At 42.8% G+C, this 18,904-nt stretch overlaps 1 protein-coding gene across 1 annotated transcript in view; it reads left to right on the top strand.

The window, feature by feature from the left end:
* Nucleotides 1-18,904, top strand: part of kirrel3b (kirre like nephrin family adhesion molecule 3b) — a 194,159-nt gene that overhangs the window by 151,101 nt on the left and 24,154 nt on the right. Inside the window, exons 8-11 of the mRNA XM_037775070.1 lie at nucleotides 711-861; nucleotides 10,629-10,734; nucleotides 18,331-18,479; nucleotides 18,661-18,788. Of these exons, the coding sequence (XP_037630998.1) occupies nucleotides 711-861; nucleotides 10,629-10,734; nucleotides 18,331-18,479; nucleotides 18,661-18,788 (534 nt within the window). The remainder of the gene's footprint in view (nucleotides 1-710; nucleotides 862-10,628; nucleotides 10,735-18,330; nucleotides 18,480-18,660; nucleotides 18,789-18,904) is intronic.

The raw sequence follows: 18,904 nt of genomic DNA, 5'->3' as shown, positions 1-18,904 counted from the left end.
CCCTGTTGCCCACGCAATTTGTTCTAGTCAGTGACTTTGTTCTGCCCCGCGCTGGTTAATATAGACTCCCGGAGCCCTCCCGAGAGCGTTTTGGGGAGAGTGAGCGCTACTGAGCGCTACCAACCGATTCCAGATGGCTTCCACAATGTAGGGCTCAGAGGATGAGCGCTGAAAAGAAGATTGATTTCCTTTGTGGAGTATGACAAGCCATGCACTAGAGCGCAGCTCTCCAGACACACAAAAGAGGCTCAAAAAACATATTTCTACTTTTTTTATTTTTTCATATCAATCAGCTTTGCAGTAAAACTACAGGCTAGAGGGTTCCGAGGGTTTGCCTGTGGTCCCCCGAGGGACAAGATGTGTCTATTCATGAATTTGCTGCTGTTTTGTTGTTTGTTTTTCCCCCAGTTTTACACCTTCTCCATCAAAGCTTATCTGGTGAACTGTGTGTTACCTCTCTCGTCTCTGTTTGTATATCATTTAAACTGGTCCCAACTGAAATTTGAGCTATTGGTGAATCCAATATGTCCCTGACTCTAAATATTAGGTGTGCAGTATTTAGTGTTTAACACCCAAAATTGGAATAGCTGGAGATTTTGTTCATTGATTTATGAAAATCCAAGGTTCATGGCGATCCATCAGACCATCCAACCATATAGATTTAGAGGTCTGCGCCTCAACTTTACTCAGCTTTGCTTCACTCTTTGCAGACCTTGCTCCGGGACGGCAGGAGAGAGAGCACCGTGAGCACGCTCTACCTATCGCCTTCCAACATCGAGACGGGTCAGCAGATCATCTGTAAGGCCTCCAACAAGGCAGTCCCCAACGGCAAGGAGACCAGTGTCACGATTGACATCCAGCGTAAGCACACCACTTCTCCCTCTCCGTCTATTGCTTTCACTGTTTCTCCCTTCCCTCTTACTCTTCAGTTTTTTTGTTTAAGTTACTGTTTTTTTTTTCCCCTTGGTTAGTGATCAGTGCAGATGAAGGGGGAACAAGTCTGTGTATGACATGCATTACTCCATATTTGAGGTATTTCTCACATGTAGAGGCGTGAAAGTGTCTGACAGGCATACGTGACTAACACTCTGTAAACATCTAGGATTCATTTTAGGCTCTGATGGATATTTATAATTGGTTTCCATTTTGCTTTCATACCATGTAGGTGGGTGGATGGATTGATGATGCATCACTTTTTCTTTTTTTTTTTGTTCGCTATGATAAAATATCAAAGGAGCTGTCCATCTAAAATGAATGGGATTGTCTTTTTTGGTCCAACTACCTGCCTGCTGTGGCGCTATGCACACTGTCTCCACCTCTTTTATTTCCTGGCTCTGGCCATCAATCTTTTTGATGAGAGCATGCACAATTCCCCTCTAAAATAGGCAAAGTAAGCCCAGCGTGTAAAACACATTCAGCCTCAATTGTCAGGGAATCTTTTTTCGATCAAGAACCGTTCACAGTAAGAGAGGGGCTTTGAACAAAGGGATTTTGCATCACTCACGGCCCCTTCAACACCATTAAGTATGACTAATAAAGCAGAAAATGCTATTTAGAGAGGCAATATGACTGACGGCTCCATTCTTTTCATTATGTGCACCGCAAGAGGCAAGCATGGCGAGAGCGGGCACGGCACGAACAGGCCAGCTCCGGCGCGGGAGTAAAAATGATTAACAGTTGCTAGTGTTTGCAACCCTTGCAGTTTGTCCTCGTCATTTTTTTGTCATGCAGTCAGAGAGGGAAGTCTGCCCACATGTAAACTGATTTGTCACCATGTATAATGATGTGTCTGTGATAAATGCTCGCCATCATAGCATCATCCTCGCCTCTGAATGTATGATTTAACCCTGAAAAATGAGTGCAGCGGATTCCAAATTAGCATTCCAAAATGTGCTCTTTACACAATTAAAGCTACCGACAACATTTTTCACAGTGTGAGATCAAACTGAGCGACAGCAGAGACTAATTGTCGAGATTCAAATTGTCTCCCACAAGGCTTAGCCTCTGGTTTCCCTCCCTCCTTCTCGCTCCCCCAGCCCCTTCCTCAGACTTGACAGGTAAAGTGTTCAGCACAGTTCAGCAGAGCCTCCGGAGTTTTGTGCTAAGAACCACTTTCAAATTAAGCTTCTCCTGAAATGAAACGTGCCGCAATTGAACTTTGATTCATTCGTGTTTGGCATCAATTTGTTTAATTTCAGTGCTGCCTTATTCGATTACAAGGTTCTTGGCTCATCAACAGCATCTGAAACACGGCATGTTAATTAAACAAAGACACAGAAATATAAGCCACGGTGCAGATGTACACCATATATGCGCCTTGAGCAAAACACTAAACTATAAAGTGTTCTGCAGACACGTGCAGCTATGAACTGTGTGCTGTAAAGGTTTACAAAGCTGAGTCTCCTGTGATTTTTCACATATATGTCTATTTTTGTTTTAGATTAAATGAGTTAAATGATAACATTGTGAGAATGGAGTATTGTGAGGTCGGGAATCTGGAAACCACTTATAAATGCACCGTGCATTGCAAAGAAGAAGTCTAGTGAGAGGCAGTCGTTCTGTAACAATAAAAACAGGTGCCGGATGAATAAATGATGGAACACCGGCAGGAGGAAGAGTAGCAGATGAAACTTGACCTCCTTCTCTTGAAAGACCAGACCGCCACATTCTGGATAGGTCTGGCCTATGAGATTGCTCCTCCGCAGAGGGCAGAGTGGTAGGACAACCAAGTGGTAAATATTGATGGGAGGCTGCTGTTGTCATACAGAGAAGGCAGCGCACAAAAGCTGCGTCCTAATTCAGGGGCCGGATCCTCCGAAGGATGCAGCCAACGAAGGTGAGTCCTTAAAGGATCTGAGGGTCAGGCTGAACCAAATCAGACGGTCTAGATTATCCAATCAGTGTATCTCCAGGAAAATTGTCCTCAAACGTCCTCCAGATTGTGCGTGTGTGTTTCTTGCACACATTTGGAGAATTTAAAACCGGACCAGGCTTTGTCTGCCTGTTATGACATATTTAGTCTAGAGATGCAGACTGTGGAGGAACCAGAGCCTGAATTGGGACACAGTCAGCGATTAGTCTGGACAAAGCACAGACTCACAGAGCGTACACCTGCACAAGACAACACAGAATGAATAGGTGTAAACCAACCGGGGCACATGTTTAACTGCTGTATGTTATATTGTATATTTTATGTAAGATAAGATATACTTTTATTGTCTCTGTGTTATGTGTTTCAATGCAAAAAATTGCCCTTTCTGGACAAATAATAAATTGACTTGACTTGACTTGACTTGACTTGACTTGACTTGACTTGACAGAGGGGAGACAGATAAGAAATACCACTGCATTCATGTACAAATCAAACCCACAACAAAATATTCTTTCCTCAAATCTTCAACCAGCCAAATATTCCATTTCCCTGAGTGAAAATAATCTTTTGTACTTGCAAACTTGTTTTCTCAGAGGACTCAATTTTTATATTTTCATATCCAATTTCGAAAAACAGCTCAATTCTATCACCCAAAACACCAAAAACCTTGACCATGTAGTGTCATAGCTGTCAGCAGAATATATTTCACCAAAACTAATTGTCAACCCGTGGTAACACTACAGCTGCTACTGATGTATTCTTCTATTGTCAAGCAATAGAAAAATGCCAGACAGGAGAGCATGTATCACCTCTTTGGAGCAGGAGAAACAGAAAACTATTTCTTCTGCCCACTGCTCTCTGTGAGAAGGTGAACGCCTTCACCCTGGCTACCTATCAAGACAATGGTTCCTTCAGGCGCTCCATGTCAGCCTGTGAAATAAATTTAACATTTGACCATCTCCTTTTTTACAATAGTGCTGGGTGTTCCCTCTATTCTCCAGCAAGAAGCAGTCACAAGTCAGGATTTAACAACGCTGGTTCGTAATTGTTGGCAGTGTTAAATGCCTCGAGAAAAAAACATGTAGTCAGGCTTGAACTGACAGAGAATATGTTCGGTATAAATTGGTCTGTTGGATTTCATCAAACATTTGCAAATTTCTCTGTGGCTTCTATCACACAGAAGTCTGTTTGGATGCTACTTCGTGGCACACTACAGTACATATACTGTAATAAGCAACATTTCAAGCTTCCATCTGACCTGTTTTGTTGTTGTACACATACTGTATGTTATGTGATTGTCTAAGCCCGAGCAAAACAATATGCTGCCTTCTTCTGTTCATATAAATTATGTATATAGTTAGACTAAACATGAATAATTGCCATCCACATATAAAGAGCTATCAAATTTATATGCCATTTAAAAGAGCTAGAGGCTAAATTTACTTTAATTTACTTTAATTTCTGAATTGGCTTGTTCTCATGTCTCTCATTATCTTGGACAGAGATTGTTGCCAGAACTCTATGATTAAAGGTGCTATTGATAACATTGATCAGCTACAAGATGTTGCATTCTCTCTCCCCCGTTCCATTGCATTTACTTCACAACAAGTCGTTGCCAGACACTTACCGTCAATCTCAGCCATTAATCTATTTTTTTTCCACACTAACTGACGACACAGAGATACCACGTGATACCAACGTCAGATATCTTCCACAGAGATAAACAAAACATTCATTTTGGACCCGCCAACATTTTTAAAAAGATGAATTCACAATCATATTTTTTTCAGGAAAAGCCATACTTTTATTCAGCACCTTTCTAAAGGCTCTGTGTTTGTCAACATAACATGTTTTATCAATGAGACCTTTAAGTTTTCACACTTACAAATAGTCACAATTGGTTGCCACGTTTACAGCAAATAATAAATTCCATTTCACGTTCCTTCGCATGTCGTGCACTCATGTGTTTTAGTGGTGCTGCGATGTGCACCAGTCCTTTGACAGAGATGGAGGGATTAATGGCAGTCTCTGGTGAACAGCTGCTATTAGTCTAAGTTGGACCCTGGTGAGGGCCGGATACAGTCAGTCACTGAGGCTAGAGAGCAACCACTTCTGTCCTTCCAAGATCTCATTGAGTTACTTTATAATTTGCTGGCCTGAAAGTCCCTTTGATCTTTGGATAGAGCTTTTACCCCACTTTTTGGTCGGGGGGTATGAAGTCAAAAGTGGAAAGTGCGACCTAAGTACACTCAGGTCCACTTGTCTAAATTCAATTTGCCTTGCTAAAAATTGTACTTGAAATGATTTCAAAGCATACAGTCGTGTGAGAGCAATATTGTGCGTGAGCTTCGCCAGTTTAGTGCCTATTTATATCCCTATTCTTAATTATAAGTAGGAAATTATGAGTTGACAGCTATTGAATACAAGGTTAATGTCTTTTCTATGACATTCTGTGTGCTAGCTCTGTATTGAAGATTGAGATTAAATGGATATTGATGCTCTGATCTAACTCTCAGTAAGACAGCAAATAACTAGATGTCCCCACATGGTTGTGTATTCCCTGAAACTGAGGATACCGAGCACGTACATTCTCTGAATAAATGCTGGTATTTCGTGTGTAAGTCCCAATATTTAGAATTAATAGTCTCATTTATTTTCGAGCTCAGACTTTTCGAATTGACCGTATTAGTGAGATAATATTAATGGCAACAAAAGTAATTAAAATCTTCTCAGTCCGTCTGCCCTTCTCAACATTTCGTATTCCGCTCACCTCTAAGCCGAGGTGCCCTTCCTACTCTCTGCTCCGTCCTTACAGCAATCCAAATGAGAGTAATCTAAACACAACCCGGCACGTTGCTCTACAGCTTAAACCAGCCTAAAATCCAATGCATTTCACAACGGTATTTTCTTTTATCATCACTTTAATGCTTGTGATTTACATCCACGTCAGCAATTTCATTCCCACAGAAGTTCATACCGAGTTATCTGACCAAGGGTTAGACAAATTAGCATCTAAATACAGTATGTACAGGTGATGTTGCCAAAATGAGAGGGATTTAGAGCCAACGGAGGTGATTCAGAACCCTGGATAGACTGCTGACTTCAGTTGTCCGTACCAGTCCATTAGCAGACTGTAATTATTTGATAGCAGAGGGGTGGCTACCCCCTGATGCTGTTTTCTCCAGCAGCATGATTTAACTTGCATTATGCCCTTTGGACTTTAATCACTAAACTCCGCTACCCTCCGGCATAAAACCACTGCAGTGAAATATGATTCTGATGCTACAGTTCCATCCCGCTCATCACACAACTTAAAATATTCCTCCAATATTTTCTAGTCCAGCTGCATATCTGCAGAGCATTGCCCCACATAGAAGCACGCTTTCAAACACGTAGTGGGAAATGAATGCGCTGGGGACGAGCAAGGTTCTCCGTGTGTTTGCATTGCAAACAAGCTGAGCCATGTGGGGGGAAATTAATGCCATTTGTTGAGACTAATTAATAAAGAACATGCAGATGTGCAATTGGGGAGGATTTGTTTTTGGTAGCAGCTACATGCTCTCCCTGCTTAATCAAGCAGATAATGGCAAATTCATGTGACGGCAGATGACAGAATTTGGAAAGTGAGGGGAAAAGAGTGTAAGGATAAGGGGGAAATAAAAGGCTCTGGATTTTCTGTACATGAGATAGCAGAACATCTGCCTTCATTAAATAAGTAAATTCTCCGCTGTTCCACAGTTGAATATCCCATAATCAATATGCTGGACCTCAGGTTCTCTGTCTCAGTCTGTTCTTCCCTCAAGTATTCCACTCAGACAGCCATATGACAGTTTGCCCATATTGCTTAGGCTATATAAGCCATGAGTGAATGGCCCACAAACAGCTTCCCCATCCTTCAGAGGCAGCCGACATTCCTGCAGTTTGAGGTTGGTCCTACTGGAGAACAGCTGTCTGCAGTGACCCAGAGAGATTGGAAATTGAGCTTTAAGAAAAGGAAAAAAACAATTTATGTTGGCATCATCTTCAGGAAACACAGAGAAGTTGGAAGATTGTTCCAAAAACACCATCTGGTCTCCACTTTGAACTAACCGATCAAAAGCTGTCGGCCAACTATAACACCGCCCCCCCCCATTCATCCTGTTGTTTTCACTGGAGCTCCGATCAGTCCTACTATCCCCGTTTCCCTCTATTCATCCATCCCTCCTCCTGCCTATCCCTCGCTCTTACTCTCTTGACGAATGGGAGGAATTAACAATTTTGCGTATTGATGTGCTGTTGCATGATGCCTCAAATGCGCTCGCTCAGCAGCTCATGCATTTATACATCAAAGTGGCAAGTGGACTTCTTTATTAAGTATGTGTCTGTCATATCTGAAGGGTCATAGGTCGGAGAAGAGATTCACACCCATGGCCTTTGCTGGCAGACTTGTGACAGCTGTTGCTCCCATGGCTGTCTTTGCTTGTGGTTCTTCAGGGAGATACGATTATCCAACAAATTGCTCGTCTGACTCAGAAATAGATGTAAAGTCACCATGACATTAGCCCTTGCCGAGCGGGACTGAGGTCTTTTTTTAAGGGAGGGTCAGTTATCACGCCTCAAACATTTGAAAAGAGCATTAATTAGAAGCCGAACTGACAGTAATGAGCATTTGTGTGCTTAGAAGTCTCTTGGCGGAGAGACTAGAGAAAAGGGTTGGCATGACTGAAAAGTACAGTATAGGAACACTTTTAGTATAAAAAGCTTGTGAATTAGCTTCTACAATTAGCTCTCACACATACACTGTGTCTATTAGCACAGACACCACCTCCAGATCTGCCTGGCTCTCTTATGTCTGCTTCTCTCTGTACTCTCCAGCTTTTTTTGCTGGATTTTATTACCAGCTCCACCACTACCACATCTGTCATTTTGCCCCTGAGGTTCCTTCTGCCCACACTTTTGTCCACGCAATTAGCCGCTCGCGATGCTGAAAACACCTACTGGGCTCAAGGCATGGCTAGGTTTTCTGTCTTATTATGACACCCACATGCCCTTTCATATGCACACATACTCCCCTTTAAACATGTGCCTACACATGCAAATGCCCAGATGCACACACACAGATGGCTGCTCACAGTACCTGGAGAGACTTGGTGGTTCACTGTGGCCTTCAGTCTTCCAGGATCCACAATGTTGTTGTTTTCTTTACTGGCCTGGGGAGAACTGGCACAGGTGGAGCTCACGGATTTAAAAGTGGTAGGGATGGTTGGTGGGGGGGGGGGGGGGGGCAACTTTCTAGGAGGGAAATAAGTCTCCTGATGGGGAATTCGGTGTGTTTGTGTGAGTAGGGAGGAATACGGCACCTGGACCACCCCCCTCTCTGGGGCTTTGTGGCAGCTGAGCCAGCCCAGAGCATCTGCACAGCCACAGGGTAAAAAGCAGTTTCCCTACACTTCATGCCCACACACACACACACACAGAATCACTCTCCATAACTATACACAGCGTTGTTTGGCTTCATTACAGCGGTGTTTGTGTGCTTCTTTAATTCTGTGTGGATCTCCGTGCCCACCACTGCTATTCATCCAAATCCAAACACAGTCCCCAGTTAGTACATTAGTATTATTGAACACAGAGCAGATAGACTCAGTACACCTTTGAAACAGATGGCTGCACCAGCATCAAACCCAGAACCAGCTATTTCCCTATGTGACTAATCTGCTGCCCATGATGCCTTACCAGTATGCCTCTGGTGCCAGAGTGGCAGAAATACCTGATTCACACTTAGCCTTTCAGATCAGATTGTACAGACTATTTTCCCAACACATTTTCAATCCCAACTCAAATATCGCCGCTTGGTTAGTGACCCTGGGCATCGGAGACCGACACACTGGGTATCCCTTTTGCGTTAGTTTTTGAAGTGTCAGGAACGGAGTGTCAATATACGCTCGTTGCATGCATAGTGTCCTTTCAAAATAAAGTTAGGTTTAGGCAAAACAACCACTTAGTTAGGTTAAGGAAACTTCACTGACTAGCAACTCACGTGAATCGCGGGACTGACGACACTAATGCCTGATATATACTCCTGTGGCTGTCCGCCTATGTGTTCTGTGCGGCATGAATTCGGCATGTCATTTCTTTTTGATTTGGACCCACAGTTTTCAAATCCTTTGTCAAGCGGTCTTTGATTTATTTGATAGGCGTGATTCAGTAGTTCCATATTAGTTTGACCCAACACTCCTTGCCTGGAAAAACAAAATCCTGGAAGAGCTGGATGATGAGGAGGAGAAGTTGTAACGGATGTGAGGTACTTGTTTGAAAATCTCACCTCTCGGCTCTGACGCCCAATCAAGCTTCTGCGGCGTCGCGGTGCCAGGAGGTGCGCAGTCCATATCTGTTGCTCTGCAGAAGCTCTGCACAAGCTTTTCCGCAGAACTATAAATAAAACATAATGAGTTACATGACTAACAACTGACATGACAAAATAAGTCAATGTTACTTTTAGTTTCACACGGGCCACGAACAGTGAGACCGGGTTGATTTGCCAAGTGTGCGTTAAATATGACATGAGACATAAAAAGTTAAAATGAGAAAGAAAAATGTGCTGCCATGAAGCACCATGTGTTGGACGATGTTTGGTTTCCTTTGACAGCTATCTTGTGATGATAATTGTTTCTAATAGGGAACACTCCGTCCTCCTGATTCTCCATTAACATTAGAAAAACACTTACTGGTTAGCTGTAGGTCAGTTTGATTCATTTTCCCTTGCTGCATTTGAATTATATACCAACCTCTTTTTAGAAACCTTGACAAATAGCTTCACCTACTTGAAATTCATTCTCTGAGTGTGTGGGGTAAATAGCTGTTTGTTTCACATGGGACGGGATTGATATGGAAATTAACACGTATCTTCAAAAAGATTCCCACCTTTGCCAATTAGGATAAATTAAGTTGTTTATTATATTTGCATAATCTGTGTGCTTGTTATTCTAAGAACTGTTTTAATTGTACGGTATCACCGAGGTTGTTGATTGTTTTAATTGCAGTGAATTGCACTATGGACTGTTCACTGTTTTCAAATTGCCATTTACTGAAACTCATTATCAAGTCAAGTTTGTCTTTGATTCGCTCCTTATAGCGCCGCTAATGAATATATGAGAATAGTAAAAATAGCATGTTCTCTCCCACACCTGTGAAATACACAGCAGTGTTATTCAGCAGCTGGGCCTAGACCTCCTAGGTGGGTGGCAGGAAGATCACACTAGGGCATAAAATTATTCAGGAGTAATTGCCTATTATTCAGGAGAAAATGCTGCCACAAACTGTGATAACTTGTCACAGCCGCTCTAAATGCTGCCACAGTGTGTTGTAAGATAATCCAAATAAGACGACATTTTGCTTGTGGTTTTAAGTAGAGCATATTCACCTATGTGTGGTTCAGCTATGTAAAAGGCTGCTGAATCACTTTTGGGTCACAAGAAAAAAAAACATTTTGAAAATGTAGATCTCCTTGAATAAAACTGCAAATGTATTTTGCATGTCAGTGTGTTTGTCTGTTTTCTTTTGAGGTTGCATGTTTTTCTAAACTAAGGTGTCTATTTTGTCTCCTCTGCAAAATATCTGCTATGTATTTTTGTTTTCTTTCCGAGCCTTATTAAGCCACAGAAAATGTCAAAAACATGGTGTTTGTCTCTTGCATAGAGTTCACTACAGGATGTTTGAGGAGGCTGCCAGCACTGTAATTGGTTGTCTTTGTGTGTCCATGTTTTTTTTTTTTTAGATCTCCCTCTTGTCAATCTCTCAGTGGAGCCTCAGCCTGTTCTGGAGGGCAACCTTGTGAAATTCCACTGCTCTGCAAAGGCCAACCCTCCTGTCACACTCTACAGGTGAGATCAGAATAAGAAGTGGTTCGAGTAGTGAAGGCACAAAACATGAATGATCCTGTACAGTAAAAGAAGAAGAAAAAGGTAGTGCAATTCACTTTAAATGAGGTGTTTCTCTAATCAATGTGGCTGGTGGATAATATATTTTCACATTAAGTCAAGCATTAATCATTGCCAGACACCTTCTCACGATGCCGTGACACCAGCATATCTGCCCACAGTTTGGAGTGAAGAGTATAAAAAACAATGAAACGCTGTCATGCTGATAAAATATAATGAAAATATACCTCAGAAGAATCATTTGGGAAACCTTGTCATGTTCCACTGGCTTGCAGCAAAGCAATACAAGACTCTGTTGCAAAGCTGCTTGCTTTGTGGTCATATCATCTCCCTTGAACATTAAATGTCCATCAGTGTGTTGGGGGAACATAATGTGCATGACATCTGATGAAGCTGTCAAGATTACAGCTTTTCTGAGATTGGGTTGTGCTCCACAGTATGAAGTCGGAAGGCAGGTTTCCCCCCAGGGGTCTACTAGTGTTTTTATGGGTGTGTTGTGCAGTAGTGGCTGTGTGGCCGACAGTGCAGACTGTAAGTTTGAATTAATTATTTTTGTTTTGTTGTATTTGATATATTTTTTAAATCACTCAAATGTCTCAAAATTGGGATTTCACAAGAGAAGTTATTCTTAATTGTGAGGAAGGATGGAAGCACAGATCTCAGAACAGGTGGTCATTTAACTAAACTGACCAACCATTGACCCGACCAGACACTCATTCTGAGAAAAATTAAAATGTGCCAAAAGATACTTTAGTCTGATAATAAAAATGTATTTATACTTCAACCAAGATGCAAAAAAAGTGCTCATCTTATCACACATCATTCCTACTGTAAAGTGAGAGATGTTTGTGAGTGGTGGGGGACAGAGAGACCTCAGTGTGGTCACAATAATCATTTCATTTTCTACAGTTCACAATATGTATTCTAAAGACTACAGATTAGAGAAAATAGCCACCAAGATACAGTAGTTTTACAGTAGTCGGTTCTCCAGTGGCCCCATGCTCCCTGGAATGACTTAGAGATTACTCTTCATAACCTTGGTGAGCCCCTTCCAGTCTTTATTTCATTGTGATTCTGTTTGCTAACTTTGACTACATGTTTTCAGTTTGGCTGTTTTGTGAAGGTTGTTGACAATCAAAACAGCAAAGAAATCTTGAAAATGTCAAGGGATTGCAATGCTCTCTAAAGCTATTGTACAAATAAAACACCTTTGTACCTTTCACAGTAGTACATCAGCAGATGGCTACCCATTTCATGCTCCAGCTAACCCTACGGACCTTTTACTGTAGCCCATATAAAAGTGTTCAACAACCCATCGCCAGACAGAATGTTGATATTTGAAGAAATACACAATATCCCAGATTCAATGGTGTTTTTTTTCTAATTATTTGTTATCGTCAAATGCTAACATTTTTTAAAACATTTTTTTCTACAAAATCTTAATTAGCTTAACACCTACATACACCTTCTGTATTGGCTCAACATCGGCATTCTTATTATTATTATCTCAGTTGTGGGTTGTATTCATTACTTAGTGGTCACTAAGTGCACCTTTCTAGTTGTACTTAAATTGTTCACTGCAGAATCATGCAATATGTACACGAGTCCTTGGAAAACTGGGCTTCTATTAAAATTAATGAAATCCAAATGATTAAATAATGGTTAATTCAAATGCACAAAGCAGTGACATTTCCTGTTTCCATTTTAATCCAAACCTTATGACGCCCAAACAAACCCACTGAAAATAGAGTTGAGGATGAAACATAACCTGGCACACATCAACCCAGGCAACAAAATAAACACATAAATTGGTCGACAAAACAGCCTTCCTTGTGAAATGCTTGCCAACATCTCATCGTGCAGCAGTTTTGCTATCCTTTATGGACTACTATTCTTCATCCAGATCAAGTAAAACTGCATTCCTCTCCCCCATTTCCTCTGTTTATTAAAGCTTATTGATAGGCACATTCTCAGTTGCACTTGCTAGAATCAATTTTGTTGGTTTTCCTTCGTACTTCATCTGTAATTGTGATGAAACAACACAATGGACAGCAATTATTCTCAAAGTCTTGCATGGCCCTCTAGAAGTGTAATACTCAAGTGATTTGTCAAGAGATGGTTTTCTGTGTGGGAGGTTTTAAAAACCTGGCGAAAAATAAATGGAATGAAATCGATAGCAAAGGGAATTGGCTGGCTCTGAATCTTGTAATGGTACTGGGAAATGAAATGGATGTACAACACACTCACAGGTGGCAAAACAGAGATGTTGCCTTTTTGATGGATTCTGCCCTTTTGAAAAAGAAAAGGAGGAGGGAGGGCAGTGATATTGTGGAAAACAAGGTTTGTATTTGATTGTGCAGGCGCACAGCATAGACAGGACGTCTATTGCGCCTGCAAAGGGATTTCACCTCTATTGTTACGAGACTGGATCAATGCTGGAATCAGACTTCTCCCCGGGGTATCAAGAGCTAAGATGCAATGGCAGCTGAGATGACTTTTTCTTTTAGTTTGACAAACTACAGAGTGAAAAGCGGTTGGAGGTTGAAGCTAAAAGAGAGTAAAACTGCCACTTTCCCACTCTCTAATTTATTTCTTCCCTTCTTTCTTTCTCATGCTTTCTCTCTGCTGCCTGGCTCTCTGTCATTGACGCAATCCACTGTAGAATTAAATAATATTACACAGACTAATAACTTTTGATACTTCAAGGTTATACTCTCCACCAGTTCCCCGGTTTCATAGTCTCCCATTTAGATTTATCTGCAATTTATACAAGCGCTTCAGGACTCCCGTGCACCATTGGAGTTCAGGGCATGGTAGACAGGGGACTTTTGGGCCTCGTAATGCCCCCCTACAAATTCCCCCTCAATAAAGAGCAATATCACAGAGGAGAGCAGGGAGCTGGTCAAGCAGTGTGGGGCCATTTTTCAGTGCTAATACACTGTCTACCCCAGATCAGATACAGCACAAGGACAGAGTAGTTCTTAGACGGATGGCCTCTTTTCCATCCCCGAGAGAGTCATCCATTCCCAATGTGCACTGCGCCACTTTGCCATCCTCCGATTCAATGGACACTTGAGACACAGACCCCAGATAGTGGGGGCACTAGTCAAAGGCACGGGGCTTTCTGCTGCCTACAACCCCTCGTGATTGCCACACCGGTTCAATAAATCTGTCTTTAAACGTGAAAATGGAAATAAGGTCTATTTCTACAGATGCCTGAACCTTTGCCAGAGCACAGCTCAAGGGGAGAGCGAGGAGGGAGGAAGTCAGGGGATCGGAGAGGACTTGGTGTGGAGGCGGGGGTTGGAAGAGAAGATGAAAGTGGTGCTGAAAGTGTGAATGAAGTAAGAGTAATGGGCATGCGTTTCAGTCGGCACTTAGGGAATCAACACTCTCTGAGAGGGAAAGACGAGTGGGTCGGAATATCTTCATTACTGCTTATAATGGTAGGAGGGCTAACTGGCGTGCATCACAATCACTCAACCACCCTCTGATGAAGACACAGAGGGTTTGCTCAGATCCAAACAAGAACCCACCAGAGAGACGAGAAAGAATAACAAACAAAGCAAATAAGGTCCCTCGTCTGCACATACAACCATGCGCAGAGCGACAACAAAACCCCATCCTTTGCATGGCACTGCAGCAAACATCATCCTATCCAATCTTCCCCACACTTATGTTGTCAGTGTTGTTGGTGTTACTACTGCTGGATTGTTTGTTTGCTTGTGACTGACACTACAAGCACCATACCTTCCCTTTTTGCAAACCTTGGACGTAGCTAATTGATACATGCCACCGTATCGCATGTCTGTTTTTGGACAAGACTACTATTCCCTAGCAACATTATTATGCCTACATTAGTTGCAGCCAGACATACTTAAAGTGGAAAAAGACAACTTTTCACAAACTTTTCATCAAAGCCTGCTACTATAGGTTGCAGTCATGACGCCAAATCGCCAATGGCCCCTTCCCCACTTACTACCACCCTACATCCGGCGCCCTTGCTCGGACCACACCCATCTTCGAACTCGGCCTTCATTTTGATCTCAACTACACACCTGTGAAGTTTCGTGACTGCACGGGTGTGACGCTATTGCATTGGCAAAATCTGTCCACAAACAGACAGACAGACATAACACCTGGTACTCAAGCACTCAAAAACCGCTTCTGTGATACTGTAATGCCCGCTACAGTAGGTGTCTCCAGGTCCACATTTTGCCATGACGATACCAGCCACACGCTGTTTTGGCTGGTAAATATATGGTATCCGTTGCAAACCAATGCAACCACTAAGCTTTAGGCAAATGAATGTGCGATAACGTCACCAATATGCAATCGGGCGCATGACGTAACCTACCGAATTTTGGTCACCTTTTGCCAGCTACTTTCATTGGAAAAGAGTTGGCAGCACGGCACAGGGCATACTGCATTATGTTTTCCACAGTTACCGCAGTCGTTCCACCGTCCACCATTTCTGCTACTGGGGATAGTAACTGCAAAGAACTTAGATTGATACTCTTTGGTAACTGGGGATACCTACCAATAGCTACCGGGGAAAACAAAAGCGTTATCCTCTTGACGCACTTCCTTTGTGCCGTGAATCAAGCCTTCATTTTCCTGGAAGATTGTCCCCGGTGGCAGTAAGAACTGTGAAAACGAGGCTTACAGGGAACTAATCAAAGCGCCAATAGTTCTATTATTCTATAGCCATTACATTCACTTCATAATGATATGTTAAAGCAAAAAACTTTCTTTGGTTCTCTCTACTTTTTTTTCCAGGTTTAATGGTATAGTTCACACGACACAGTCTTTGTTTTCAAATAGATAGTACATAGTATATATCAGTGCATACCTGTACTTACTTCAGCTCCTTGGCAGAACATAAAATAGCTCTGTAATTAATATCTATGTCAAAATGACAGCATGTTGTAATTAAACCTGCATATTTATTTTATATTCCTCTGAGAATTCAGGAGTCATCACTTTCAATATGCATGTATGGGAGAATGGAACGGCGCTGCGCTGTGCAGTTAACCATGCTGATAATAACTGTGGGGCCTGATTTACTGTGGGTCTCGATGCTGATGGCACAGATACCTGCCTAATTTAATTGTTGCTGTTTTATTGCCTTAATCACATTCAGCAAACACAAAACTCTCCCCCTCTTCCAAGTCTCCTTCGTCCTCCGCTTCCATTAACGGCAGACCTGTTTATCTGTAACAGTGTTAGCTTACAGACCCATGCGCACGTGAAAACATACACCTCGACGCACGTGTGTTTGCACACATAGACACACGCACAGAGAGACACTCGAGGGTACAGCATTCACACCGTTTGTCTGAATCAAATCCCTGAATAGAATAGAGCAGTGTAAAGTGAGTCAGCTATTGAGTAAGCTTGCACTGGCCCTTCTAACCTCCCAAAGGGAATGCAGGTGTTTGTGTTACCCTGGGCCAGCTATGTTTAGACATGAGTCTTGGACAAGGCCCAGCACACCAACAGAGCTCCAATGCTCCCTGCGGACGACAGCATTCTGTGTCTGCTCCCTCTAACACCGTCAAGGGCTCCCAAACCTGGCAGCCGCCACCTCCACTCGGGAGCAGCCGGCTGCCCAAACATCTGTCCTCACCCCGTTACAGCTCCTACAGTATGAGCTGGTGAAGTGTACGTGGAAACAGGGTCATACTGATAGATGTGCATCGTTGTTGTCCTCATGGTCAATGGTCATAATCATCACAACCGTCACCGGTGTCTTAAAGGTCCCTTTATTAGCTGTTGTGGAGCTTTTGATCACACGATCTTCATCTGTAGATGGAGTTTGCCCAGTAGTCATAGAAATGCAGATGTTTTTTTTGTCCTCAAAGTGCTGCGAAATTGCAACATCTACACTTCTTTGACAAGTGGAATTACCCCTCATCTGCTGATGAAGACCATGTTATATGACCGAAAGCTCCAGAACAGCCCCTAAATGGACCTTGAGGAGTGATTGTTTCGTCAGCTGCTGATTCCAAGAGCGAGACTGAACTTTGAATCTCATCACCGGCGTAATTCGCATCACGATCATCATCTTCACCTTCGTTGTCGTCGCCGTCATCGCCGTCATCAACATCATCGTTCTCATCATCATTACCGTTGTTGTCATCGTCCTAATCATCGTCATTATTTTCTTCATCATGATTACCGCAACCGTCACCGCCAGTGTAATTAATACCGTCGTCGTCATCTTTATCATCATCGTCAGATAAACAGCGGCGGAAACATTCACAATGATATGAATATTCAGAGACACACTGCTATGAACATCAGCAGTCATCATCATTAACATAAAGCATTTCACATTATTTTAATCTTTCAATACGTAGCATAGACATGATTCACTGTACAGTATATTGGGGATATAATATTGATATAAGTATGGAGTCGCTACTCTGTCCCAAGTCTAGGGTATGCATCTGTTCATGCTCGCTGACACATAAAGACACACAGGCTCTATATGAGTACTACTACCTGTTACATAAAAAGGGCAGACAGGCCAAAAACAACCGTCGGGCCTATTTTTAACATTTTTTGGAAACACAATTGTTGCAGAGCTCTCAGCTGTACTTACACAAGAACTGAAAAGATCTACTGCTGGGAGAAAAAAAAAGTGCAAAACAATCCCATGAAGCCCAATTAGAATTCTGCTTCACTTCACTTACTGATTGAATGAGGTAATCTGTCCTCATTTAAATGATAGCATTTCAGTCAAGCATGGGGCCAGCTTAGTCATGGAAAACAAATGAGTTCCCTATCCCGTGAAAACTGCTCTCAGCACTGGCAGGAATATAAAACGGGAGACAGGCGCCGGTTCCGTTGTCATTGTTTTCATTTGCCACATCAGCATGCAGCCACATCGCCATTGTGGCGGATGGCAGCGTTTAGATGCGTGATGCATTGTGTGTCCCGCAGCAGCGTCTAAATTTCCCAAAGAGATCCGCAGATGCCAACGCCTCACTTTTATAAATGGGCCTTGTCTGTTGTAGCAGCGGAGAGCCATCCGCACACGCAGAGCGAGACACCGCAGCCTGTGACATCATAAAAGCCTCACCTAAACATGAAGGGAGTGTCTGTGTGCCCGTCACAGAAGCTATCACTCACAAACACAAACAGATGTTCTCTATGTGATCCCGTGTCAATTTATTAACATCAGCTGTTGTGTGTAATACAGTACGTGTCAACCGACGTCTTCATAGGTGGGGGCGCTACCCATTTGTCATTCTGTGATTTGTTTTTCTTAGCTGGCACTCTGTGCTGCTCTCTCTGCCTGGCGTAATGAGGAACGTGCTGTCTGCTCCGAGTCACCAGGGAGCTTGTCACAGCATGGAGGGCTGCCACAAAAATATGCTGAAGCCAGCAGAGAAAAACCTTTCCCCAGAATGATGATTTATTCACACAAAAGATTGCTATTGACATAAGGAGGTGTGAAAACCTGTCTTAATGCCTTTTCCCCCCTTCTCCTTCATTTCTTTCCATCTCTCTGCCTTCTAATCCTCTCACCAGGTGGGCCAAAGGAGGGAGCGTAATCAAGGAGGTCTCCGGAGACACATATGAGGTCATCGTGGACCACTCCTTCTTTACGGAACCCGTTTCCTGCGAGGTCACCAACCCTCTTGGCAGCACCAACATCAGCCGCAACGTCGACGTCTACTGTGAGTGGCTCCTTAAGCAATACTGCACGCCTCTCAGTGATGCCAGCAACGTGATAATGCACGGTTATGGATTTTTACCATCGTTGTCTGTTTTGACACTGAGCTCCAAGAGCTGGTGCCACCGCAGCTGATGCTTTATTATGGATGTATCATAGACAGTCAATGATGTTTATTTCAACAGTCGGTCCTCGCATGGCTGCGGAGCCTCAGTCCTTGCAGGTGGACCTTGGATCTGACGCCGTGTTCAACTGTGCCTGGACGGGAAATCCCTCTCTCACCATAGTGTGGATGAAAAGGGGATCTGGAGTGGTGAGTTCATTGATTTGCTACCAAGTATGTTTTACATCCAGTCACATACTGTGGCTTACAATAGATTCAAAGCTGCTTTTCTCTGATAAAGCCAGAGACTTTTCATGATTCCAGCA

Source organism: Sebastes umbrosus, chromosome 7 (genome assembly GCF_015220745.1).
Source record: "Sebastes umbrosus isolate fSebUmb1 chromosome 7, fSebUmb1.pri, whole genome shotgun sequence".
NCBI classification, from domain to species: Eukaryota; Metazoa; Chordata; class Actinopteri; order Perciformes; family Sebastidae; genus Sebastes; species Sebastes umbrosus.
Note: the sequence above shows the minus strand (reverse complement) of the source record. Positions and strands in the feature narration are given on the sequence as shown.